The 26,497-nt window shown below is 44.1% G+C and overlaps 2 protein-coding genes and 1 non-coding gene across 7 annotated transcripts in view; 1 reads left to right on the forward strand and 2 right to left on the reverse strand.

Annotated features, from left to right (window-relative positions):
• MRPL30 (mitochondrial ribosomal protein L30) lies at nt 1-17,574 on the reverse strand. 5 transcript variants are annotated; one of them, XM_088454121.1, is made up of 6 exons: nt 17,528-17,574; nt 14,666-14,749; nt 10,270-10,353; nt 3,760-3,906; nt 3,270-3,343; nt 1-2,611 (listed from the first exon to the last, which is right to left on the reverse strand). In XM_088454121.1, exons 2-6 carry the CDS (start codon nt 14,714-14,716, stop codon nt 2,479-2,481), a joined length of 489 nt encoding a protein of 162 aa, XP_088310247.1. In that variant the 5' UTR covers nt 14,717-14,749; nt 17,528-17,574; the 3' UTR covers nt 1-2,478. The 5 variants fall into 5 exon arrangements, with proteins under 5 accessions (XP_088310247.1, XP_088310249.1, XP_088310244.1 ...); XM_088454123.1 differs by lacking the exon at nt 17,528-17,574 and adding an exon at nt 17,372-17,465; XM_088454118.1 differs by lacking the exon at nt 17,528-17,574 and adding an exon at nt 16,607-16,689.
• On the reverse strand, nt 8,325-8,432 carry LOC148480601 (U6 spliceosomal RNA). Its single transcript, XR_015871972.1, has one exon. It is a non-coding gene; the product is annotated as a U6 spliceosomal RNA (small nuclear RNA).
• The window catches only part of MITD1 (microtubule interacting and trafficking domain containing 1), a 25,295-nt gene continuing 15,496 nt past the window's right edge, over nt 16,699-26,497 (forward strand). The window contains exons 1-2 of the mRNA XM_088454117.1: nt 16,699-17,100; nt 25,112-25,213. Coding sequence (XP_088310243.1) covers nt 16,962-17,100; nt 25,112-25,213 — 241 coding nt within the window. The 5' untranslated portion in view covers nt 16,699-16,961. The remainder of the gene's footprint in view (nt 17,101-25,111; nt 25,214-26,497) is intronic.

A 26,497-nucleotide genomic window follows, 5' to 3' on the forward strand; every position in this document is an offset into this window, starting at 1 on the left:
CACATTTATTTATTTTTTTTAATCTTTTTCAAATCTTGATAAATTTCATATTATACATATTTGAACTGGTTTCTTCTTTTTAGTCACTTTTTTTTTTCTTCTGTCTAAAATGTCTAAGGGGAGATATTTCTCAGAGCTTGGAGAGAGAAAATCGTGAGAGATAAAATAGCAACCAATCAGCTCCTGTTATTTTTCAAACACAATCTGTAAAATGTACAGCAAGTAAGAAACTGATTGGTTAGTACTTTCTCTCTCTCTGAGCTTTGATCAATACCCCCCTAATGGGGCAAATTAACTAGCAGACTTTGAAACGACTGCACGATTACGACATTGTAATCGTGCGGTCGTTTCACAGTCTGTGCTGTGCCTACAATGAGCGATCAGTCGTTCAATGTAGGCACATCCATCAGCCCCGAACATGCTCAACCTGACATTTTCGTCAGGTTGACCAGCATGTTCGGGTGATGATTAATGTCAGAAACGACCAGCGGGAGCACGCATCAAAATTTATGTGCCTGATTCATGAGCTATTGAACGATAACGATATCATTATCGTTAAATCGCTCATAGAAATCGGCAAGTGGATGTGCGCCTTAAGTGTGTGTAGTCATGTAAAAAGATAGTACAAGGGTGGATCCAAAAGTCTGTATCCTGATGTAGTAGTAGATGTCACTCCATATTGATTTTCTGTATGTACTAGAGGTCTTAGCAGAACACTGTGGAAAATTACAGCACAATTCTTTTATTTTTGCAGACACTGAATAATAAACAGAACATCACTAAATACTGAAAAATGGAGAAAAACGGAAAATCGAGCATTCATTAAATATCTGCAAATGAAGAAGATGGCACCTACTGAAATTCACACTCAAGCTCAAGGAACACATTGGTGTGAAGACGTTTGCATCTGATGATGATGTCATGACTGGTTTGAGGATCAATCACTGGACTTTGGGCCTCATTCAGACCCACTCGCAAGCGGCTGTCCGCTCGCAAGTGGGTCGATGGTGCGCATGCGCCAGACACGACGAGCGAAGGACTTTCCTTCGCTCGTAGTGTCTGATCAAAGGGGGCGTGCTGTCGATGTTGATTGACAGCACGCTCCCTTTGGTGGGCGTGCCTACCAGACAGAGGCATTCCCAAGGGAACGCCTACCGTCAGAAGCCGGCCCCACTGACATCACTAGTGATGCCAGAGGGAGTGATTTTGGCTCTGATAGAGCCAAAATCACTCCAGGGCTTGTGGTCGAAAACCCCGACCACAGGCTTCTGGTCGCACTGGCGATGGTCGCGATGGACCATCACCCTGCACGCTCGTATGTGCTGTGGGTGGTGACCCACAGCTATACGAGCGTCCAGGAGGACGCTCCATTTTTATGGAGGACGGCCCTCATTCAGAGCGAGCGCTCTGCTCAGAGCGTCCGGCTCTGAATGAGGGCCTTTATCTTGAATGGAATCAAGAGGTTGGAGCATTGATGGGAGAAGTGGGAATGCAGTCATGGCCGCCAGTCTAAATGCCGATGTAAGTCCGAGGCGCCCATCTTCTTAGCCGCCGGGGGGAGGGTTAGGGCAGTTAGCAGGGTTAGCGTTGTTTTGGGGGCGGGGTTAGGGTTAGACACCACTGGGGAGGGGGTCAGGTTTAGGAATGAAGGAGGGGGACTTAGGTTCAGGAACTAACAGGGAGGGTTAGGCTACCAGAAGGGAGGTTAGGGGGGTAAGTATACTGTATTCTGACAGGAGTCATCCCGACAGCCGGCATATCATACCGATTCCAGAGAAGTGTATTGAAGTAAATGGAGACTATGTTTAAAAATAAATGCCATGTGAACTTAAATTTCTCTGCTATTCATGGTCAGGACATGGACTTTTGGATCCACCCTTGTATACTCTCATAGTTTTTACATACCAGATAAGACATAACCAACAATCTAGTTCTTAACAAATCTGAAAATTGCTAAATTTACTCTCATGTCAAATAAACCACAGAATATTTTACGTTGTCATTATTTCATTGTTTGTCTAGATTGTAGTTGGAGGAAGGTGACATGGTCAGACAAATAATCTTCCCATATTCTTGGCAAATAAAAGAATGCACTTATGTGTCAGAGTCTTTGTTTCCAACAGCGAAGGGTTGTGTGTGCCCCCTTACCCCCTTCTGTGACTAGAGTCACTTATTGAACCAGGGAGCACTGGCAAGTGCAGATTTGTGTCTGTTACTGCACCTGTCCATGCTCTATGAAAGCTGTCTATTGGCACAGATAAACTTCAGGTTAGGGTGATGTCTCTAGTTATTATATGTACAGCATAGATTAAAAGATAGGGGTTGCCCTACAGGGAAATGACTTCATTAAATACATTAGTAAAATATAAACAAACAGAGAATAATAAAATTAAACGTTGATAAAGCAAGCTGCATAATTTGTATATATGCTCTGTACAAAAATGCTTTATTTTACAAACAAGAGAGAAAGAACAAAAACTATGATTCAACGGATTTTATATCAACTGGCTGCAACTTTTTACGAATCACCAACTGTCCCATGCTATTCAGGTAGGTGTCTGACATATCTTCCTCTGTCGGAAGCCCATATGGCAGTTTGAGAGGCTGAACCCTGTAAAAAGGACAAAATCACAAAGTTATTAATAAACAATATCTAGATCCATCTTCACCATCATCCTAAAAGTTTGTGACTTCCTAACACAGGAGTGAGCAATTGTTTCAGATGGAGGGCCAGGTGAAGAGTTTTGGTGAGCTGTCAAGAGCTGCACTCAAGGTATTTAGCATTTGCAATACCTGAAGTTGCACACTGCTCTAATGTGTTTCCTTACAGAGTAGTGAACTCCTGGCCTATTCTGCGCACAGGTCAGATATGGTGGGGAAGTTCCAGCCAGTGCAGCCCCTTTTTGCCCCATCGCGTTGCAGGTTGTTAAGGCGGCAGGCTGGTCCCAATAGCCAGGTAGACTGCATGTGGTTGTGTGACCTACTTTTCCCCACATGGTAATAACTTATAGAATTTTACCTTTCTCTCATTATATCAGCTTAGGACACCTCAACCCCAGTTTACTCCCACTTCACATTTATTCATCCACTCACATAATGTAATCAGCTGTAGGATGTTCTAACAAAACAATAAAAATTCTAAGTATCAAATAAATTATGTCAAGAAACAGGAGGTTCTGTACATCTGTTACTGAGCCAAGACAATTCCTTACTGGATACAACTTATTTCATGTGGCATATACTAAAGAATAGACATAAAATGCACAAACCTTACTAAGTGCTTGACAATTTTAAGCCGTTTGTTGACTGATGGGATGTTCTTGTGTATAACTGGGTTGTGAGCCTGAAAACAGTTAATTAAGCAGTGTTAAAATTAAGTAGTGAGGAGGCGGCTGAAGATACATATATGTATGTTGTAATTTTTACTACAAACACCTGAGTTTTAGCATTAATGTTACCTTAGTGCAGGTTAAGTAACCTATAGCTATACAGCTGCTGTAGAACAAATCCCATGCTCTGGCTAGTTGGGAGGGCTCTGACATGTAGTTCTGCAAAGCCGGAGAGACACTGGTTGCCAAGACTGCTTTAGAGGACCATAGTCCTCAGTGAATAATAAGTCAGTCAATGTACATTGTGTTGGGCCAGTTAATTTTTTGTTAAATGATCATTTCACATCCTCCAGTCAAATAAAAATCCAGTATTTAACAGATTGGAATTAATAATTCCGTTAATACAAAAATTGTAGTAACATAACTATACCTTTTGAAGTCTGAGCTCCTCTATCACTTCCTTCTCCCAGTACGGCCTTCCTATCGAGGATCGGACTCTAGTGACAAGATGCAACTTATGTGCTTGATCCGGATTTCCCCCATACTTCTCATGATCTTCTGGCTTTGGCTGAAAGGCCTATATATCAAAATAGCATTATCTGGGTTTTTGTACAATGGCAGTTACTTTTTCTTTTTAAATTTGTTTATTGAACAGCAAACTAAAATGTACATTATACATATCAAGAGTAAAATAAAATACAATATTTGAGCAGTTGTCTGCATTATTTCTTGACAGAAAGTAGAGATATAGGTTGCCGTTATAATTTTTGTTTTACAAAATAAGTTAATTGAAGTAAAGTGGTACATTTGTGTGCATAGTGGACATATGCCAAAAACCTTGTACATTTATTATACCACTTATCTATACAGCGATCATATAAGAGGAGGATTTATCGTCTTACCTTGTTAAATACTTTTCATAGACTCCATAGGAGCCACAGGCATCACTCTGGGTATAGCCTGTAGAGGGAGAATCTGGGCACCAAACAGTTACTAATTTTCTTCCCAGCAGCCACCTGGCACCATCTCCACTATACCCCGCCCCCAGACACAGGCCAGACAGTTTAAGGTAGCAAGCCAATGGCAGGAGCGAGGAGAAGAAGAGGGAGTAGGAAGTCCGGCACACACTCAGAACCCATGTAAGAGGAAGGTGCGCCAAGAACCAGGATTAGAGGATATAAACCACACAAACCAGGTGCTTCAGAGTGGGCGCCCTGTGCCCCCTATGGAATTGAAGAATAGGATTTAACAAGGTAAGACCATAAATCCTCCTTTCTTCTTCCTCCTCCAGGGGGCACAGGGATCACCCTGGGACATCCTAAAGCTGTCCCCCGATGGGAGGGGACGCTCCTGGGCTGCACTGGGAAGCCCCTTTTTTGCCCGAAGGCAGTGTCCGAAGACGCAAAATGAGTGGGCAAATAACCACATGGAAGCCGTACCAAGTTGTACCGCAGAAACTCAACCCAAGAAGGTCCCAGTGACTTGGCGGAATGAGCAGTTACGAAAGAGCTGCGTACTACGGCCGCCGTGGCCAAGCTAAGCCACGAGGATCACCATGCTTCCTACCAAATGCGATCCGTGAAGCACGAACAGGTGAGGAAAGATAAATAAGAGTGGAAACGTCCACTGTACTGCCGGAGCTACCAACAGGAGAGCTCCGGGAACTCTGGGGTCGAAACAGTATCTTGGTGACTTGTAGTTATGCGAGACTCTATGATCTCGATGTCCGTCAGGCCCCAGCGATCACAAGGCACTGAAAAGCGTCAGAATGTAGGGCAAACTCACCTGAGTGAACGACCTGGCAGCCTAGGAGTCCTCTGCTCCAGGAGAACTGTACGAAGGAAGGCTGCCTACAGAGCCATAAGATGACGCTAAACCCAACTGGGGGAGAGGCTGACCATCTTAATGGAACCGCAGCTGAGAGCGCCACCTTGATGGCTTATGTGGGCAACAGATATTACGCTTTCGGGCCAGACTAGTACCAGGCTAAGCTGGAGGAGGGTAGAACCAGACAGAGCTCTGAAAACCAACCAGAACAGCAAAATGAAAATCGGTAACAGACTCCCCTGAGCCGCCCACCGATACTAAAAGACTAATTATCGGTTACTGCCCTTCACCCACGTAGGTGTGCATCAGTGGTGAGAAGGACCCCTGTTCTGGGTTCCAACGGGAGTGGCCCATATCGTAGGGCCCGAATTTCCCTGTGAAGAGACAGGGAGTGAAACAGAGCAAACTGCCGTAACTCTGCCCTGTCAAAGGGATAGATTACAGAGTCCAAGATCTGCCTGCAAGAACGCTTGGTAGAGAACAGTAATCGGAAGACCGTTGGTCTAACTGCAGGGAGCAAAACCCACGACCATTTGAATGCAGCAAAGCTCTACTCCCAAGGGAAAATGCTTCCAAATAATTATCCATCCAAGGGACCACCAAAGATCTACCTTGAGACAGATGGATATCCCTTGACGGAGCCCTGATAAGCAGGTCGAGAGGAGCTGCCAAGACTGTCCTTATCCTCATAAAAACCATGAGGGGCTGAGGACCTACCGTAACGAGAGATACCAGAACTGGAAGAGATTGTACTGCACAGCATACCCGAGGAAGCTACAGCACCCGATATTCCCAGGCGGTTATCCATTGAATTACTAACCAAGCCTGACCCTGCTTATCTTACGAGATCGGGTGTGTGCAGGATGGAGTAGCCTTAGGCTGACTGATTCGGATGGCAACATTTAAATAGGCCTCCTATATGTGAAAGCATGCTTTGTAAACTTCTAGTCTGAGCGAATGATTGAGCGGAGAGATCCCATGCGGAGCCCGAGAATCCTGGAGTCCCTGCTAGCGCCTAAAAAAAAAGAGAATGAGGATGGGCTACAACAAGTAGTCCGGTATCTGAACAGTAAGAGACTGGTAAAGTAACTTGCACCTTCAGAGACAAGGACCTGGACACTAATCGTGGAGGTTAGAGGGGAGCAAACAGTCTTCCAGAGTGCTGCTCGTGGGAGAGCATGGGAAGCTCACTAAGGCACATATGAGTCCCATATGGGACTCAAACCAGAGCTGCAATGGTGACAGAAATCCACCCCAACCTGTGGCAACAGACCTGCCAGCTGAGTCAGGATCCATAGAGGAGGAACTCCTTATTCTAGAAGGTAGATGGCCTGGTGCAGAAGGCAGACAATGTATATGGGCACTACCTAGAGTGTGTCCAACCCCGGACCACAAGGACCTTCTCTAAATACAGAAGAGCCTCTAAGTAGTTAAGAGTCCGTAGAAGCGAGCCAGGCCACCACGGCAGATGTCCGCTTAAGAGATTAATATGACTATGTCAATTACCTACTAATTAACTAGGTCTTAGCCTGACTGAACCACAAGGGACAATACATTGTCCCTGAACCAAGATCGTATTGGGCACCTGGCCAATGGCCCCCAGCCGTAGCTGCCCAAGCAAAGAGAGGGATGCACCCTGGACTAGATAATTCTGAGAAAACTGTATAGGTCATCCAACAAGCCACGGTGACTGATCCGTTGCGGATACACTAAAGCAATGTGCTTAGATATCCAGAAGCCTCCGCTAGGAGGTCCCCAAGCTATTACCGCAATACCAGGTTAATGGTGGAGTGGACAGAGCAAGCTCTTCTTCCTTCTCTCTGTTCTAAACCATTAAATATATGGCCCCTAGATAGGGGGCGTATCGGATAATAAACTGATAAGAACAGAGGTCTGTTTTAAGTACCTGGGCTCTAGACCAGAGGGCTGTTATGTTTAAAGGTACAGAAATAAAAAGCCTCCGTTCTTATCAGGGTGTCTACCTCTAAGAACCTGGAGACCCCAGCCTGTACCAAGGATTCACAACCAGACAGGACCTAGTGCTGTCAGGCCTGTGCTGAGCCATGCCCCTGCTGGCTAGCATCAGCCACTCCTGTACTGAAGTGAAGGAGTGCTGCATCTACTTGGCTCTACTGCAGGGGTGATCCTTCTTGTAGAAAGGAGACCCCGCATTAATACACTGGACCATTGAAAACTAATTGGCCGGGACCTGTAAACTGGTAAGTTAACATCCACATTACCTGTAATTGGTAGTCTGTTATGGCTTCCTTGACTGGTAGCCATGGTTAAAGGAACACTCATGCAGTTTAGCCTTGAAACACTGGGAACTGAGGGCCTGATTCAGACCCGGTGGCAAGCGCTGAGCGCTCGCAACCGGGTCGATGGTGGCCCAGTGTGCACGCGTGGCGTGCATGAGCCCCGGAGCGAGCGCAAAAAGCACTCGCTCCAGGACTCACTACAAAACGGGCGGCTGTCGATGTTGATCGACAGCTCGCCCCATTTTGTAGGCGTGGCGGGGGGGTGGCTTCACAAACGGAGGCGTACCCATGCGAATGCCTGCCGTTTGTGGGCGGCCCCACTGACATCACCAGTGATGTCAGTGGGAGAGCTTCCGGCTCTATTTGAGCCAGAAGCTCTCTGGGGCTTGCGGCCACGAGACCCTACCACAAGGGTCTCGTTGCAAGCCCGATGGTCTTGACCATCGCGACCATCATCATGGCCGCTCGCTATAGCTGTGGGTGATCACCCACAGTTATGCAAGCGGACAGGAGGCCGCTCCTAAAAAAACAAACAAAAAAAACAAACAGCGCCCGCCCTGATTCAGAGCGAGTGCTCGCTTTTTGCGAGCGCCTCTGAATCAGGCTAAATGTGATAGAGATTCCTCTACCATTAGTACACAGTTCTAGAAAAGGTTCAACAGCTACGTAACACAGGAGCACCCACCTCCGCTTCAACCTTGGAAGCCATTTAAAAGCAGTCCAAATGTTTCCTCTACACAAGTTATAAAAACAGTGAGGTGTATATTAGGGGGTTGAGCCATGAATGATAAAGCGCCACAAATAGAGAAATAAATGGGGCTGTGGAGAGAATAATTTAGGTCAAAAAGACGTTAAGTAATTTCTCTATGACTGAGACATTAACAGTCCCATCACTGTTACTATAGTACAGTGGTTTATGGAACGCTTCACGAATTTGCGTGTCATCCTTGCGCAGGGGCCATGCTAATCTTCTCTGTATTGTTCCAAATTTAGTATATGTGCTGCCCGAAGCGAGCACACATCATAGCTTTACTGAAGGGGTACTTAGATATAAACATATCTATATACATACCTACATATTTACACATATATAGATACATACATATACACCCACATCCAGAAATTATTGTGACAAAAATAAAAAGTACCTCAGAAAAGCAGCACACCTAACATTCAAGGCACTGAATTAATGGGAAATAATAGTGATCAACAAACCAGCCCTAGTAGAGCAGGAAGGAGTTAAATGTATGCCAGACTAGCTATAGTGAGGTATACATGGAGACATGAGCCCAACTACTCTCCGGAGATGTGCTGAAGCGTGCATTTTGTAAAATGGCTGCCCAGTATTTCTCTATATGAGGAGAAATTGCGAGAGATCGCTATTACACTAGGACAGGCTGTCTGCTATGAGCGAGAGCGCCCAGGTGCAGGGGATGAGCGAACCGGCAAAGCCCGACTTCCCCCACTGGTCTGGACCTCAGGGACACGGCCTTCACCGCTGCCAACGACATCCTGTTAGCCGGCACCCTGGTGGTCTAGGGTATGGAATGGGGACATCCAGAACCAACACTACCAGCAACACTGAAGCCGCGAGCGTGAGGTTCCCTGCAAGTAGGGAACCGCTCTTACCTTCCCCATTAGGCGTCCGGCTGCAGCAGCGGTGGAGTGCTGACCTTACCCGAGACAGTAGTCACCGACCCAGTCGCCGATGCTGCCGCAGCTGGGGTCATTGGAGCAGTGATGGCATCCTATAGGACGCTCTTTGTGTAAAAGAAAAAGAAAATCAACAGGGGGGCCACTAAAAAGCAGCCCCACAAAATGGAGCCCTGTCTCCTTGCTCAGCACCAAACTTAAAACTGTCTGGTATAGTAGAGAGTGAGCCAGGTGGCTGCTGAGAAAAAGAAAAAAAAAAATAGTAACTGTTTGGTGCCCAGATTCCCTCTCTCCAGGCTATACTCAAGAGTGATCCCTGTGCCCCCTAGTAGAGGAAGAAGAAAAACAACATTTATAACATGCACCACAAAAGACATTTTAAAATAAGAATAGATACCCCACTCTTCTAAACTCCTTGGTCAAGTAACTAGACCAGAGGTTCCCAAACTCGGTCCTCAAGACACCCTAACAGTCCAGGTTTTATGATTATCCATGCTTGTCCACAGGTGACTTAATTAGTACCTTAGTCAATTGGATTTAACCACCAGTGATCAACCATGGATCTCTCTAAAACTTGAACTGTTGGGGAGCCTTGAGGATCACGTTTGGGATCCTCTGAACTAGACTGTTATGAGAGGGTTTGTTCTCCTAGTGTTTAGAATAGCTGCATTGCAAGGTATACATATAGAAGAGATTCAAGTAGTGTGTTCTGGCAGCAACTACTTGGATCGCCTCTATCACATTGGGATTTGCCATCACGGCATCAGAGACTACAAACCTTTGATTGTGACCAACTCAATGTTACAGTACATTGCTAAGACCCAAAATAGCAATCAAACAGCAATTACCTTGTAACTGTTAGACAATGTTTGCTAGCTGTGAAACAATGCAAATTACCTGCATCATCACATTTCTTCTGCTCACTAACCACAACTTTGGGTTAAGACAAAAGCTGCTGGAGTTCTTCTTTATCTGTGTGGCAAAGTCAATATGCCACCAAATTGAATATATTTTAATATGTTTCATAGTGCAATCTATGCTACTGTCTTACAAGTATGCCTCCTTCTCATTATTTCTTTATGGTCCAGACACCTGCTGCAATTTTTCTATTTCTGGCTTAATTCATAACTGGATGCAACAAGAACTCATGAAAATCAACCCAAAAAAAGTTTTTTTTTTTTTTTTTAATAGCAAAAGATTACCTCATCAGGAACACGAGACTTGGTGAACTTATGGCGGATCCAGCCAGTCCACACCAGTGACAAGGCAGGGTGTTCTGTCAAAACCTGCATATAGGATTTAGTTCATTTAAGTATCGGCCATACTCTCATCATAAAAATCATTTAACAATATTTAGCAGTTAAATAGCAATTATATCCCCTACAGCAAGTGCACAGCAGTAATTGTTCATGTGAGCAGATTCTGGTGTCTATTAAATAATTATGGCAAAGTGTTATAGTGACTCTGCTCTTGCCCGATACAGACACCAATCAAACATGCATTTGTTGTGCTTCATTTTATTCATTAATATAAAAATTTGTATAATTTGGACAATAAAATGGTAGAAAGCAGCTAGACACTTTAAAAGGACTTCTCATAAACTCCTAAGACAAGATATGTAACAAATAATAAAATGTCACCAAAAGCGCTAATACATTACACATGTCCAAATGTATCAAGGTTATGTTACACTTGTGTACATAGAAATAAAATGAATAGTAATCATCCTGTTAAAGTAGATAATTTGTCCAAACTATTCTCAAGTAATAATCGTCCAGAGGGTGATTTTCCACAATCTTAAGAATAATGGAGCACACTTCAGTAGTTATACTTCGATGTGGAAGACATAAAAGGTGTTTCCCCTGCTTTTCATATCTCAGGTAAGGGAATTGGGTACATACAACAGAACAAAGTGCTAGTGCAGAGACCTTTTTAAAAGCCCACACCATATTAATTGGTGACTAATAATAGCCCACACCATATTAATTGGTGACTAATAATAGCCCTCACCATATTAATTGGTGACTAATAATAGCCCACACCATATTAATTGGCTGGAGGGGATCCCATTTGGACAGTTTAAGAATAAAACGAACTGTTCAGATGATTAAATTTGTGACGAACAAATAAAAGAAATGATGGCTAGATTCAGAAACAAGGGCTACACTGAAGTTGCCCTAATTAAAGCCAAAACTAAAATAGATCAAGTAGATAGGAAAGTTACTTGAAGTAAAAACCAAGGATAAATGTGAAACCAAATAGGTTAGAATGGGCTTTTATCAGTCAATATAACAAATTTCATAAGGGGATTGAGAGGGTATTTGGAAATAACTGGAAATTACTAAAACAAGACCCTATATAGAAAAAAAAAGAAATCCCTGAAGCTCCAGTTTTTATATATAAAAAAAGCACCTTCATTAAAAACCCAATTGGTACACAGCAATTTAGAAGAGGAAGTCAGACAACGTGTGCGTACAAGAGGTTTTCATAGATGTGGCTCTTGCCTTATGTGTAGATCTGTTCCTTCGAAAAATAGGGTTTTGAAGGATTTTGAGGTAAATGGAGTAACATAGCAGATTAAAGAATTCCTAACATGTCATTCCAAATAAGTTGTGTACCTGTTTGAATGTTTTTGTGGCCCATTTTATGTAGGGAAAACCAGTAGAAATATGAAACTTCGTTTGGCAGAGCACATCTATAATATAAGGAAGGGGCTCCAAACACGCACTGTCTGCACATTTTAAATCTGTTCATGACTGTAGAGAATGCTTCGTAAAGGCATTTTATGGGCTACAATTGATTTTAAATATATGGACAACAAGAGATACAGATTTGCGGTTCTCGAAATTAAATGGATATATCAACTTAAAACATTGCCCCCTCAAGGTCCTAATGGGGAATTTGAACTTGTGTTTTTTAAAATTATTTTTAAGTATTTTTTAGTTTTATACCTTCTAGGAATTTTATTGTAACCTTATATAATTTTTTATTGCTTTATATATTATTGTTTGTATGAATTTATAGTAACTGATCCCTACTTATTTCCTTCCTTTCTTTGAGGTATGATAAATGAACTATGGTTTTGTTGGACATTGTGGACCTTTTTATGCGATTTATATCAGAGGACCCTCTGGATAAGTATGGCTTTAATTGGGACCACTGTCGCTTTAAAAGTATATCTCCATAGTACTCATGATCAAATCTACCTCTAAAGAACTTGAACCATTGTTGAGCATGCGCGGGAATGCTGGAACGCATATCTGTAATGAAACCTGAAGTCACCGGTTGACTACTTCCGGCTACATGCGGATACTATGGAATACATGCGGGAATCCATCTGCTTTCTCTCGCGGTAATCTCATAGCCGCACTCCGGAAGTTGTAACCGAGAACTTCCTGACTGGGACATGTGGATTAGCTTACTTGCAGCTGATGCTAATATATTGTATTAGTAAGGATATTTAAAGGGGATCTATTTCACTTTCCACACACATGCTTCTGAAGGACACATATGTCTGAAATGCGTTAAGCCTTGTTTGTGTGGACTCTGACCGGTATCATTTGATGGTGCTTGCGGAGGACCTCCTGGAGATGAGCGCATGATTCCTGGGAAGTGCGTTACCTTGGTCCTGATTTCAACTGGACTCTGGGTAGGCGAACCAAAAAGCAAAACTGGACAAAGAGTATTATATGCTTGTTTTAATTTGTTACATTGTGAGTTCATTCATTATAATAAATAATCCCTTTTTAAAAATGTCTCTGCTCTAGCACTTTGTTCTCTTGTATAGACCCAATTCCCTTACCTGTGGTGTGAAAAGCGGGGGATACACCTTTTGTCTTCCAGATTGAAGTTAACTACTGAAGTGTGCGCCATTATTCTTAAGATTGTGGAACACCACTCACTGGACTATTATTAATTGGGAATAGTTTGGACAAATTATCTACTTTAACAGGATGATTACTATTCATTTTATTTCTATGTACACAAGTGTAACATAGCCTTGATACATTTGGACATGTGTATAGGATTAGCACTTTTGGTAACAATTTAATTTTTTGTTACATATTATTCATTTTTAATGCCTGTAGTATTTTGACAGGATATAATTTACAATAATTGACCATTTAAAACAAAGCATTTTTCTGGGAAATAAACTACATGTCTAAGTCAGTTTTGTGAACCAGTTTTGCATTGCTGTTCATCAACAATCTAATTTGTTTTAGTTACACGTTTTTTTTTTTTTTTTTTTTTATATTGTTAAAAATACTGTATAATGATTTGGGCGAGAGGCTAGGGAATGATAAAATGGTGGAAATGGGAGAGAATGCTGCCTCTACCTTGATCTGTGTCTGGATTAAAGAAAATGTATATAAAATATTATACTGATGGCATTATGTACCAGTAAAACTTGTGGGGATTCACCAGGGCTCCTCTAATCATTTGCTGGCAGGGCTGCCCTTCACCTAACTTGTTCCTCCACATTTGGAAGGATTGCCCAAAACGCTCTGGGATCTGGCTCGATATTAAAAATTCTATATAAACAATTCAATATTCCCATGGCTCCAAAATTCTTTATCTTGCCTTGCGATGTACCATAGGATACCCATCACTAAAAAAAACCTGAAAAGACATATGCTCTCTGCCGCCACCTTCCAGCCGATTGGAAAAAGTCAAACTCTCCTTTAATGCAGTCAATACTTCTCAGAATTTGGCACACTTACTCTATGGAATACATGACTAGCATCATCAAAAACTCATCCATTAAAACTTGGACCCCTTTGGTCAGCACACTTCAACACTACCTTACCCTCCACAAGAATATATGCTTTCCCATTATAAAGAGTGTCTGGCATACTGACCCTGTCCCATATTCTTTGGCGGCCGGCCATTCAACAACCCTTACCCATCTTACCACTAATTATACTAAATTAAAAGTAATTCTTGCACAGTCAATGGCACTGCTCTCCTTGTATTGCATTTACCTTTTTTGTTTTGTATAACCTTTTATTATTCCTTTGTAATGGTCAACAGCTTTTTGTTTGTGAAATGTATAATGATATCATTTTGTACAAGTTTGTCATATTAAAAGTAAAAATAAGTAGTACAAAACTGGCATGCGAAACATCAAGGCAAACAAAATGATTTCCCTTGATCTAAACACTAGTTATAGCAGCTATGTATACAGTTCTCGCTCTTTATAATGCCAAGTGCATAACTACATCAGTGATAAAATGCAGGCGACTTACACCAGAATGAATGCATTCTACAACACCTTTTTATTATAATAATAATAATTTTATTTATATAGCGCTTTTCTCCTAAAGGACTCAAAGTGCTTTACATTTGCCTTTACAGTACAAAATAAGCTTAAACAAGTGAAATGCTTGGGTGAAGAGGCAAGTCTTGAGTCTATTTTTGAAGGATTCTAGAGTGGAGGCCTCTTGAACTGTGCAGGGAAGTGAGTTGCATAAGGTTGGAGCCCCAAAACTGAAAGCTCAACCCCCAGATGAATTCCGGTTGATTCTAGGTGCTAGCACCTTGGCAAATTACATTAATGACAATTAAACATCCCCTTCAATATGTTAATGTAAAAACTACCTTTAGGCCCAGTGCTTTTTTCTGCAGAACACTGCAGCACACCAATGCCATTCTTCTCTACCCGAAATCCAAGTATCTTCTGATCTGTAACGTAGATGAAAATCAAATGTAGCAACATTTAGGAATCAGAAGTATACAACACAATCTGATAGATGTAGCAGGTAAACAATAATTTGCTCAAAGACTATATTAAACTTTGATAGTATGTATATTCACAAAATATTACATATCAATTAGGAATGATCCTTGTAAAAGCTATACAAAGCCCTTGCTGAAAACCAACAACTAATGAGAGATAGAAGGAAAGCATGTTCACCAAAGGAGCTGCTGGGAGAGCCACCTCTGTTGGTGCTACTAGAAGAGGACAGATGGGAAATGGCAGTATATACACATATCTTAAAGCATTCTGATTTGATCATTATCTGTATAGGGATGATTTTGGAGGCTACATGCAGATATGTGGGAACAGTTAGCTTTCACAGTTCTCTCCTATTAGTATGAAGAGTAGCAAAACATTGATAAAAATAAAGAATGGTAAATCCATAGAACAAAGCTTTTCTTATTTATTAACCTTTATTATTGCAAGGCTGTACTGCGTCTGTTTAGACCAGTTTCTGCTTTGCCGCTACTCTTAATAATTACTAACAAGGCGACAACTCTGCTACTGTGGTTATTCTGTGGCTGGTGACTGAGCAGGAACAGCCGCCAATAGCATTGTGTCCTATGTTATGTCTGTGAGCACGGTACACCCAGTAGCACACCGGACAAGAGGAGGGTATAGAGGGGTATTCATGAAAGCTTGCACAGATAAAATTGAGAAAGATATATGGTACCTTATGGGTCCCATTTATCATGGAGCTGCAGTGTTAGTTACAGTATTCGCTCGCCGCATTTGTTTTTATTTGTATTTAACAATGATGCACTCGCAGGTGAGCACTAGTGTAAATAATCCAGGCAGAGCTGTTATTCTTTTACCAGCAGCTCTGCCGAATGAAGTCTTTTTTCCCTTTCTGAAGTCGGTGCATGTGCTGTGTACCTTCCTTTCCTGACACGTGCAGTCTCCCTGTATGGACCTGTGTCCACCTTTAGAGCTAAGGTAAGGATTTTTTTTCCTCTCTCTTATCTATATTTTTTTTTAAAGCTTTTTTGAATGCTTTCTTTGTTGGGCGGCAGGTGGGAGGGTTTTTTCTTCACTGAATGGACATACTCCGGGGGGGCCTGCAGGGAGGAGGTGGACAGCCATGCTCGGGGATCAGAGGCGTCCATGAGGAAGGGGGCATCAGTCACAGGGCAGCATTGGCAGGTGTGCAGTGGACCCAGGACTAGGGAGGTCAATCCCAGGCCGTTTTTTCAATCCCGGGATGGCTTTGTTTTGAAAAATCAGGCGGGCGGCACAATGCGTTCCTTGTAGAGGGGTGGGTGGGAGCGCAGTCCCTACGCAGGACTCTCCGGACACACACGGGTCGCATACACACTGATCCACTGCGGTTGCTGCAGGTGATGTGCTCCTCACAACAAGTTTAGAACAGTAAACTTGTTAATAAACGGGGTCCAAAGTACCAACCAACCTGCTCCTGTCACTTTACAGGCTGTGTTTGAAAAATGACAGTTAGGAGATAATTGGTTGGTACTTTATCTTTCACAATTTTATAGCTCCAAGCTTTCATAAATACCCCCCATACTCTGCTGCTGTCCCACACTAAGCAATACAGATAACCGCAGCTATACTATTCTCCGCCTCTTCCCATGTGCAGCCATCAGCCCCGGACTACGCCGGTGCCTCACTCCCAGCGGTCACCTGGGGCAGGATGCGCGGACGCCGGTCTCTGCCCGGGCAGTGTGTGCGCCCAGCCCGCAGTGGACCAGAGCTGAAGGTCACCGCGCACCTACCCCAATGCTGCTAGGGTAGTGGATAGATCCCCTTCCGTAGATGTCCACTACCTGGCTTTGCTAGTGTCCTCCTGTCCGACGTCACGGTCACCGGTGTGGGTGCAGCATTAGGACGTCATCGGGACAGCGTCTCCATATTCTCCAATGGGAGTAAAACTGAATATTCTAAATACAGTCTATGGATGTCCTCAACTGTCCTAGCGCCAGCGCCATATTTTCGGAGTACAAACACTGGCGGTAATAATAATAAGCCGTAATAGTAAGCATAAGCAGCCTTTCCCACCAGGGAGCAGCACCAGGAGTCAGAGACGAGATACGAGCTGTACACAGAGCTGGGTGCCCGGCTGGGGGTTGGGAGACAGCGCTGTGCACTGAGGACCGGCTCATAGTGACCACTGCTCCCGGCATGTCAGCCCTGACCGGGGTGGAGAACTCGGCAGGAGTAGTGCTCAGGCGGGCCGTGGAGCTGGACGGGAATGGCCGGTACCAGGATAGTCTTGTCTGCTATCAGGAGGGTATCCAGCTGCTGCTACAAGTTCTCAAGGGTCAGTTCATCATAATTACTCCCTATATAGCGCCAGCATGTTCTACAGCGATGTACAGAGCAGGTGCAATCCGACACATCAGCCCCTGATACATGGAGCTTACACTAAACCAGGCATGTCAAACTCAAAATACCAACCGGGCTGAATATTCAAAAACTAAGGGGCATATTCAATTGGGCGCAAGGTTTTTAAAAATGTGGAAATTGGTCGCAGAGCTTTCAGCTCTGAAAACCTTGCGCCACGTAAAAAAAATAAAGAATTCTACACTTACCTGCCAGGGGGTCTCCGTGGCTCCCGGTGGCCTCTCCTCTATCTTCTCACTGGATAGGTGGCTGCTGGGAGATGTAGTTCTCCCAGCACCCATTCCGGTGGAGGGGGGACACAGACCGGGGGTCACACACTCACTCATACACACTGACATACTCACCCTGCTGCAGGAGACCTGGCTTCCGATGCTGGATGAAGAAGACAGCGTTGCAGAAGGTAAGTAATTAAAGACTAATTAAGCTAATTGGAAACTTACAGTTGCTTAATTAGTCCTTAGGAGGGGGTTGCCAGATCAAGTCCCACTGATTTTTCCTAAAATTAACGATTTTAGGAGAAAAAAATCACACTTGCTCTGGAGGTGCGTGAATAAAAATCTCCCGGCGCGTAACAAAAAAGAGAAAAATCCGCACCTATTTGAATAGCAAAAAACCCGCACCTGCAGGTTTATTGCTATTCTCGCACCCAATTGAATATGTCCCTAAGAGTGTGTGGGCCATAAGAGAAAAAATTCTTCTATGCAATTTTGAAAGGTTTGTTGTTAATAAAAATCAATGCAGTGCTCCCTGTAGTAGTGCCCCTTATGCAATGCCCCCTGTATTCGATCCCATTATGCAATGCCCCCTGTATTTAATGACACTTATTCAATGCCACTGTAGTTGTGCTCATTATGCAATGCCCCTGTATTAGAACCCCTTATGCAGTACCCCCAGTAGTGCTCCTTATGTAATGCATCCTGCGTTAGAGCCCCTTACGCAGTGTCCCCATTATGCAGTGCCCCTGATAGTGCCCCATATGTTTTGCCCCTTATATTGTGCCAATAGTAGTGCCCCTTATGCTGTGCCCCCTCCAACTGTAGAGCAGGTCTCACTCCCCTGTGCAGTACTTACCTTTCTTCACGCTGGCCGCTGGGCTCTGCTCCAGTCCACGCCATCAGCGGTTCTGCATAGATGCTGCCGCTGACTGGATCTAACTAGATCCAGCAGCGCAGGTTCCTCTCATCGCGGGTGGTGCCATGACGTCACCCGCGTACTGGGAACGCTAGCCTCTGAAGCGATCAGAGGCTTTTTTAGTCTCTGATCGCTTCAGAGACCAGTGTTCACAGTTTTAAATAGAGCAAACACCTATATTATGCTGCCCAGTCACCCCTGCCGCGATCGGAGTAGGGGTGTCTGGGCCGCATAATATATGTGTTTACTTTATTTAAAACTGTGAACGCTGGTCTCTGAAGCGATCAGAGACTAAAGAAGTAGGGCCCACACTGTTGGGCCGCATAAAATGTTTATTTGGGCTGGATGCGGCCAGCGGGCTGCAAGTTTGACATGCCTGCTCTAAACCCTGTCACGCACATTGTCCTGTCAGTTTTTCATTTTGAACTGGTGAATGGTACCTAATAGTTCTTATGTCTTCCAGCTCAGCTCTCTCTTCCTTCAAACACCCTCTTATCTCACCTGTTCCTAAGAAACCCTCTCTGGATCCAGACTTTTTCTCAACCTATTCTCCCCTCTGCCTCCAAGCTCCTTGTTGTCTAGCTCCCCCCTTACCACCTCTATGTCCAACAACTCCTCCTTGACCCTTTTCATTCTGGATTCCGCCCCCTCCACTCCACAATCTGTTCTCATCAATGTGGCAAAAATGCTCCCTCTGCCAGCCCTGCCCTCCAACATGTGATATCATGGTATCAGTGGTGTCACAACGAGGTGGCAGTGCAGCAGCATTCCGCCAGGACCAGGGAGAAACTGGGCGCCCAGAGCATCCTAAGGTGGCGGCTTTCTAGGTTGCACGCTGGTTGCAGTTTATTTACCGTCGCCTGGAAGGCCGAATGTCGGAATCCTGACGCTGGAAGACCGACTCGGCACCAAAGACAGGCGTCTAAATACCAACTTCTATCTTTAGCCAGATGCCGAAATTCCGATGCCGGTATCCTGAACGAGGGTAAGCGTGTACTGTTAGCCACTTAGGGTTAGGCACCCCCTGGGGAGGGTTAGGATTGGGCTAGGGGAAGGGGGGGGTTAGGCGCCACTGGGGGGGGAGGTTAGGGTGCGGGAAGGGGGAGATTAGTCATCACCCAGGGATGGTTAGGGTTAGGCACCAACGGGAGGAGGTTAGGCACCACTAAGGGAGGGTTAGGGGGGGCGGGTTTGGGTACTTACCAGCCCCAGTCGGGGTCCTGACCGCTCGGGTTTCCAGCGTCTGTATTTAGTCTGCCAGCAATACATCCGGCGGCATTACATACCGGTTCTGTTGCATGTTGCTGTACCGTTCTCCCTGCATGCCAAATACAAGTACTATGGGGCACCGCTCATGCATCCCAGTTACGGCCCTATTCACCATGGTCACTACTGACCTTTTTACCACCAAATCTAAGGGTCACTACTCTCCTTATCCTTCATCTGTCTGCCACCTTTGACACTCTCTACCACCCTCTTCTTTGCATCCTCCATTTCATCGGCCTCTGTGACTCTGTACTCTCGTTTCTATATCAACCCATGCTTCCTTCTTTTGACAATTTCAGGGAGATTGTGCAAGTAGCCCCTAGCTAGACATAGTGTTGGCATTGATGGTTAATATTCACAACCATGGATGGTTAATGTTTCACAACCATGGATAAGCAAGTGTTTTTGCCATGGATAGCATGAGGCCACCATTGATTTCTTTGTGGTAGTATTTGTTTCCAATAGAATCCCTACTTCGCAAAGGAGCACATGATCATTTGCGCATGTGCTAACAACCTCTGCAGTTTGTGAATTCTCACATGTCTGCCAATGATGGTTTGAACCATGAACTGTTTAACACCATTATTAGTTAATTGAAAACAATCAATGGCTGAGACTCCGATGTACATCCCTACCTAGATGTGCTCCCACAGGGGTTTTGTCCTCTTCCACCAAGGGCTTGTCTAGCCCCACTCTTAGATTTATCTATTGCCACACAGGGGCATGTCCAGCCCCACCAGGAGGAACCAGCTGTACCCACAAAAGTACACTGTGTTCGAGTTCAAATTAAGGATGGCCATCGGTCAATTTGCCATCGATGGTACCATTGATGGTTAACCTCAGTGGTATGAAACCATTGATGGGGGAACAATCTATGGTTTTGCCCCGGTCATCCCTGCTCTATTACTCACCGGGCAATGGGCCAATCAGTGATGGGGGCAGGGCTTCATGGGTTGCGTCAAGGTGTGGAGCCAGGCTGAAAAAAAAAAACATTGTAAGGCTCTGTCACCAATGCTGGAGAACCCTTGGTTCTCTACCATCAATGGTAAAACCATCGACCATCAGTGGTTAACCGTCGATGGTCATCCCTAGTTCAAATGCCTTCTTGTTACACTAATTAAATGTACTGTGCTGTGATATGCAGCTGTGTCTGGTTCTGAAACTCAGAGTGGAGAAGGCTACAGACTCTTTACTCCTGCAGCTCACTGTCTGAATCCATCCTTTAGGTTGTTTAGCTGTTGATCTAGCCTTGCAGTGACAGTGACAAAATGATCAGTGTTTCAGACATGCAAATTGCTAGTATCTATATTACTCGTTCACATTGTGGCTAGTGCATACATGAATCATACACCATGGGTTGGCTGGTTTAAACCATGATATAAACCAAATGGTTTAAAAAAAAAAAAAAAAAAAGCTGTGACTACAGGCACGGCGTAGTAACTTCTTAACAAAAAACAACTGGTAATATTACTGGTGTTATTCCACATTCTTGTTGCTTGTGGTCTTCATTTGAGTGAGCTGAACAAATACAGTAAATGTACACACAACAGAAATTGGGAGGGTGAACCAAATCAGAGAGGTACTAAATCTGCCTAGCATCAGCTAAGACTCCACAAACTCCTCCCCAATAATCCTATAGGACAGGAGAAAACCACAAGTAACATTCTCAATCTTAAAGGGTAAACAACACATTAGCGAGGCATTACACAGAGAATTACCTCATGGTTTAATCTCCTTCATGTTTATTTCACTTCATAACCTTCAGTCCTACTGAGATGAGTGGAAGGAAGAAATTCCAAAGCCAGGTACACATTGGAGCAATATCGTTCCGATTTGGCCAAATTGGAAAGACAAATCTGGTATATCGTGCTGTGCGTATGCCCGATTAGTGCACTCCCACGGTCATTAGCAATATCTTCCAGTCAGCCATGCTGCACGGTCAACCGGACATTATCTCATACATCACCGTGCAAGGTAATTAGGGACGGAACGAGGGATCTCTCCGTCCTTCATCACATCGTTCTAATGTGTACCGTGGATACGATATGTCGGCCCATCGACTGCCATATTGGCTAGGTAAACATCCCTGCAGTGTGTACCCAGCATCTGGCTCTCTTTTGATGAGATAAAAATCCTAATAACTTTGGATTGCTAATGATCAAGATTTCTAATACATAGCAATGTTTCACATTATTAATATAATATTATTAAAACATTAATACAAAAAAAAAACCAAAACCTGTTAAAAAAAATAAATAAAAAATGGTTTAAATGAATTTTTTTTTTTTTCCAACCCTGGCACATACCTAATACACATACATTGTGACTGTTATATACAGATATCTTCCACATATAACAATACATAAATATATGCATTCTCGTCACTATACACATGCTCTAGCTCTCCCAACTCGTGTAGCGAGGCACCAGTGTTTTTCTAGCATACCGTACCGCTAGCACTGTGCGGAGAGGAGAAACCAGCGGTGTGTTTTCTGGGTAGTGGGAGAACAGTTACTCTGTGTCTTGGGATGTTCAGCACACAATGGCCCTCATTCAGAGCCGTACGCTCTGAGCAGAGCGCACGCTCTGAATGAGGGCCGGCCTCCATGAAAATGGAGCGTCCTTCTGGACGCTCGTATAGCTGTGGGTCACCACCCACAGGCTATACGAGCGTGCATTTTGATGGCCGCGATGGTCGAGACCATCGAAATTGCGAGCCGGAGCCTGTGGTTGAGGTTTTCAACCGCAAGCTCCGGAGTGATTTTGGCTCTATCAGAGCCAAAATCACTCCCACTGACATCACTAGTGATGTCAGTGGGCCGGCTTCTGACGGGAGGCGTTCCCATGGGAACGCCCCCGTCAGGGAGGCACGCCCCCGGCACGCCTACCAAAGGGGGCGTGCTGTCAATCAACATCGACAGCACGCCCCCTTTGATCAGACACAACGAGCGAAGGACTTTCCTTCGCTCGTCGCGTCTGGCGCATGCGCACGACGGAGCTCCCTCCGTCGTGCGCATGCTCAGTGCAGAACATCGACCCACTTGCAAGCGGACAGCCGCTCGCGAGTGGGTCTGAATCAGGCCCAATGTGCGATGTTAGGAAAGAGCAGGCTGGGATCATGGAATGGGGATAAGAAATCCCTTTGGGGGGATGTAAAAGATTCAGCCAACAACAGGAAAAACCAGCCAGTGCTGAGGGCAAGAAAACGGTGTCATTTGCGTAATTAATAGTTAATTAGAACTTGAACTCTATACTGTTGAAAGTAAACTTACAGATGTGTCCTCATTCGTCTTAGCTGCTGTTGCATCAAACAGCCCCTCTTGGCGTGCCTGGTCCCGTGAGAATCTACTAGCACCAGGCGTCTTTTCTGCCGAAAATGCATCTAAATCACAATGCTATGTGACTAGGTCGCACCAGGAGACTGTGCTGATTAATTTGATATGTTCCACTTGTATATCTGTGTGCGCCTGAGTCTCTCAATAAGCATGTAAAGTGCTACAATGCAGCGGCCACATCTTTTTTCCACGCCAAGTTCTACTTACAGTCTCAGTCGCACACAGATATACAAGTGTCACATATAAAATAATCAGCACAGTCTGCTGGATGCGGCTCCCCCATGCCAGGCATATCGCACTGCATGGCGTATTGTGGCTAGATTACCAAGGACGCATCTGTAAGAAATCCGGAGGCTGCCTTGCATTTGTTAAGCTAGATATTACACATGTGTGGGTTGATACATTCTAGGACATAAATATTAACATGATTGTGTTGTGTGACAGTGCTTCATCTCCTTGATTTTACTATCATATAAAGTGATTTGTCAGACATTTTTAAAAAATCTCACCGCAGCCTCTACATTAGCGGTCTGGTTGGCTTAAACACAGTGTATTTGTGACGATGCATACCGAGGTGACTAGTTTCACATACACAAATCCAGTATTTATCTATATCCACACTGATGACACATGCATATTACCAAAGAAACTGTATACACCTATTAAATGTGCATAAGGTGCTGCATCATTTGAAAAAGTGATGAGGTGGTGAGTATCATCAGTACTAAAAACAATTGGCAAACTGAAAAAAAAAATTCAAATACACAAAAAGAAGGGTACTCCCCTCTTTCAAACAAGAGAGAGCAATTTTAATGCTCTTTCCCCTATTTCTTGCAATGTTTGTCCTGAAAGGTGTGGGTCTGCCCTAAGGGGAGGACTTTCAGGTGGTGGTAGTAGTAGTAGTGTTTAAGATGAGTCCCACTCCTCCATAGCAGTGATGGGTTAAAATAAAATAATTTATGTAGATTTATCAACTGCTAAATGTTATGTTTTGGTATATAAATGAATGTATTATTATTATCGTTTATTTATATGGCGCCACAAGTGTTACGCAGTGCCTTACACAGTACATAACCAAAAAAGTGACTTACAGTACAATACAATGCAGGACAAGGACATGGATAATATACATTGGTGACCATAACACCCAAATAAGCAACTGAGCATAAGCAACCAAGTGTGAGGTGCCCTAGTGGGGAGTAAGAAGTAGATGAAAATAAAGTAAGGAGAAACACAAGAGGGTATAGGGCCCTGCTCGCAAGAGCTTACATTCTAAAAGGGAGGGGCAGGCAGGCGTGACACAGATGGGGTAGACAGGGAGCAGGGCGCATGTAGCAGCAAGTTAGGATGGGAGCTGGAAGGCATTGATAAAGTAGTGGGTCTTGCGAGCCTGTTTGAAGCATTGTGGAGAGTCTGATGGGGAGAGGGAGAGAGTTCCAAAGGTGGGGAGCAGCGCGGGCAAAATCTTGGAGATGGGAGTGGGACCATCATTAGCTCTGCAGCACAGCTCCTGCAAGTAAGTGATACTGTCTAACACACAGACAGTGTGGTGATCGAGACCCCAACCACCGCCGCCGCTCCACCTCCCCTTCAACTACAGCCCACCACCCGCAAGGGTTTTATCAAAGTGAATAAAGAAAAAAAAAGTTTTGAAAAAAAAAAAAAACAGCTACTGGCAGCTCGGGCCCCCTGCCATGCCTGGGCCTAGGTAATCTGTACCTGCTCCCCCCCCCCCCCTCTCGGCGTCCCTGGGGAGGCTAGATAGGAGGAGGTTGCAGTAGTCCAATCTGGAGATGACCAGTGAGTGTATTAGGGTCTTAGTAGCATCCTAGGTGAGAAAGGGTCTGATCCTGGAAATATTTTTGAGGTAGAAACGACAGGACTGTGAGAGGTTCTGGATATGTGTTTTGAAGGAAAGGGAGGAGTCTAGGATAACTCCAAGACAGCGCACTTTGGGGCTAGAGGAGATTGTTGTGCAATCAATGTAGTAAATAATATGCATATATAGTACTGATACCACAGCCCTGTTGCTTCACTTTTTAAAATGATCTGCCTTTTATAGAAATGTGCAGTTATAAAAGTGCAGCATAAATGGAACTTTTATTTTTATTTATTTTTTTCAACTGAGATTCTTTTATGCTATTAAGGAATCATCAGTACAGAGCGTTACATGGTATTTTAATCTGCTTCTTGCAGGCACTAAAGATGAAACAAAGAAGGCTCACTACAGGCAGAAGCTTAGAAGTTACATGGACAGAGCTGAGCAAATTAAACATCATGTACTTAAAGAGCAGGAAGGTGAATTTGTTTGTTTCTGATATATTCTTTTTTCCAGTGCAGGTTATTTGTATGTGGCCTATCTTTAGAACAAAGAGAAAAGGTATGGGTGTAGAGTCTTCCAGTTAGAACATCCCTTCGGGAGGGGCGGTGTACCTGCAAAACAGGTCTCCTCAAACCCAAACTCAAGTTGTAAAGTCAGAAATAAGCAAAGCTACACACCAATAGATTCTTCATTCAAAACATACCTATTAGAACGATTTAATTGAACCAAAACAGGCACACAGGGTGACATCTTAAAAGAAGCAAAAGTTTTTGTGGCTGAAAAAATCCTCTAAGCTTAGGCAGATGTACCAACTTGCTTCTGCACTTGAAGAAGGGGACTGTTTTATCCCTAAAATGTCTGCTTCTTTTAAGGTGGCAACCTGTATATTTATTTTACGTCAGTAAAATAGCTCTTTGTAGCCTTGGTTTATTCTGACTTTACATGCTGGGGGTCAAGCAAATATAAAACATGAAGTGCAAGCGCCAATGTCTTACTTCTGTGCATGCATCCCAATGTTTACCGATAGTAAACACATTTTGAAACTTCATGGAGATCCATGCAATTTTGACAAACGTTTCTGGGTGGTAACGGGTGGGGGGGTTACAAGTCACGAGTGTGTCTGGTAGATGTCTGCATCGGAAGAAGCAGTTCTACTGACACCAGCGCCCATGGTGAGTCAGCAATTATGTGCCTGCCATAGGCAGTTGCAATGTCCGATGGCCTGCTAATGGTGCGTCTTTGTACGCACAACAGCGTTATTGCGCTGCAGCTAGTGGGCATCTCAATCGGACTCCCATCAGCAATGGAATTACCATAAAGACGAAGTAGCAGCTATGCCAAAAGACTAAGGGCTGCAACTGCTCTGCATGTGACCGCCAGGACCCGTAAGAAGACTGTAAAACTGCCCCTGCCGCAGGAGAAGGTAAGACACCACTAGACCACCAGGGACGGTTTGTCGACAGATAATTGTGTCAACATATCTGTGTAGACATGTTTAGCATGTTGATATTATAACATCTACCTGATGCATGTTGACATAACTGTCGGCCAATCATACCACTTCAGATATTTATGTCCTTACGACGGTAGTACTTCCAAAGGGATAAAAATGTAATCTCAAACAATATGCCCTCTTCGTAGCAATTTACAGGTGATTACCAATCAATAACACTCTATGCCAGTGGTGCCCAAACTTTGCGCCAAGGCACCGTGAGGTGCCTCGGGACACTTACAGGGGTTCCTCAGGTTGGTGGTCCAGC

Source organism: Taudactylus pleione, unplaced genomic scaffold, assembly GCF_031769625.1.
Source record: "Taudactylus pleione unplaced genomic scaffold, aTauple2 ptg000609l, whole genome shotgun sequence".
In the NCBI taxonomy this organism is placed as follows: Eukaryota; Metazoa; Chordata; class Amphibia; order Anura; family Myobatrachidae; genus Taudactylus; species Taudactylus pleione.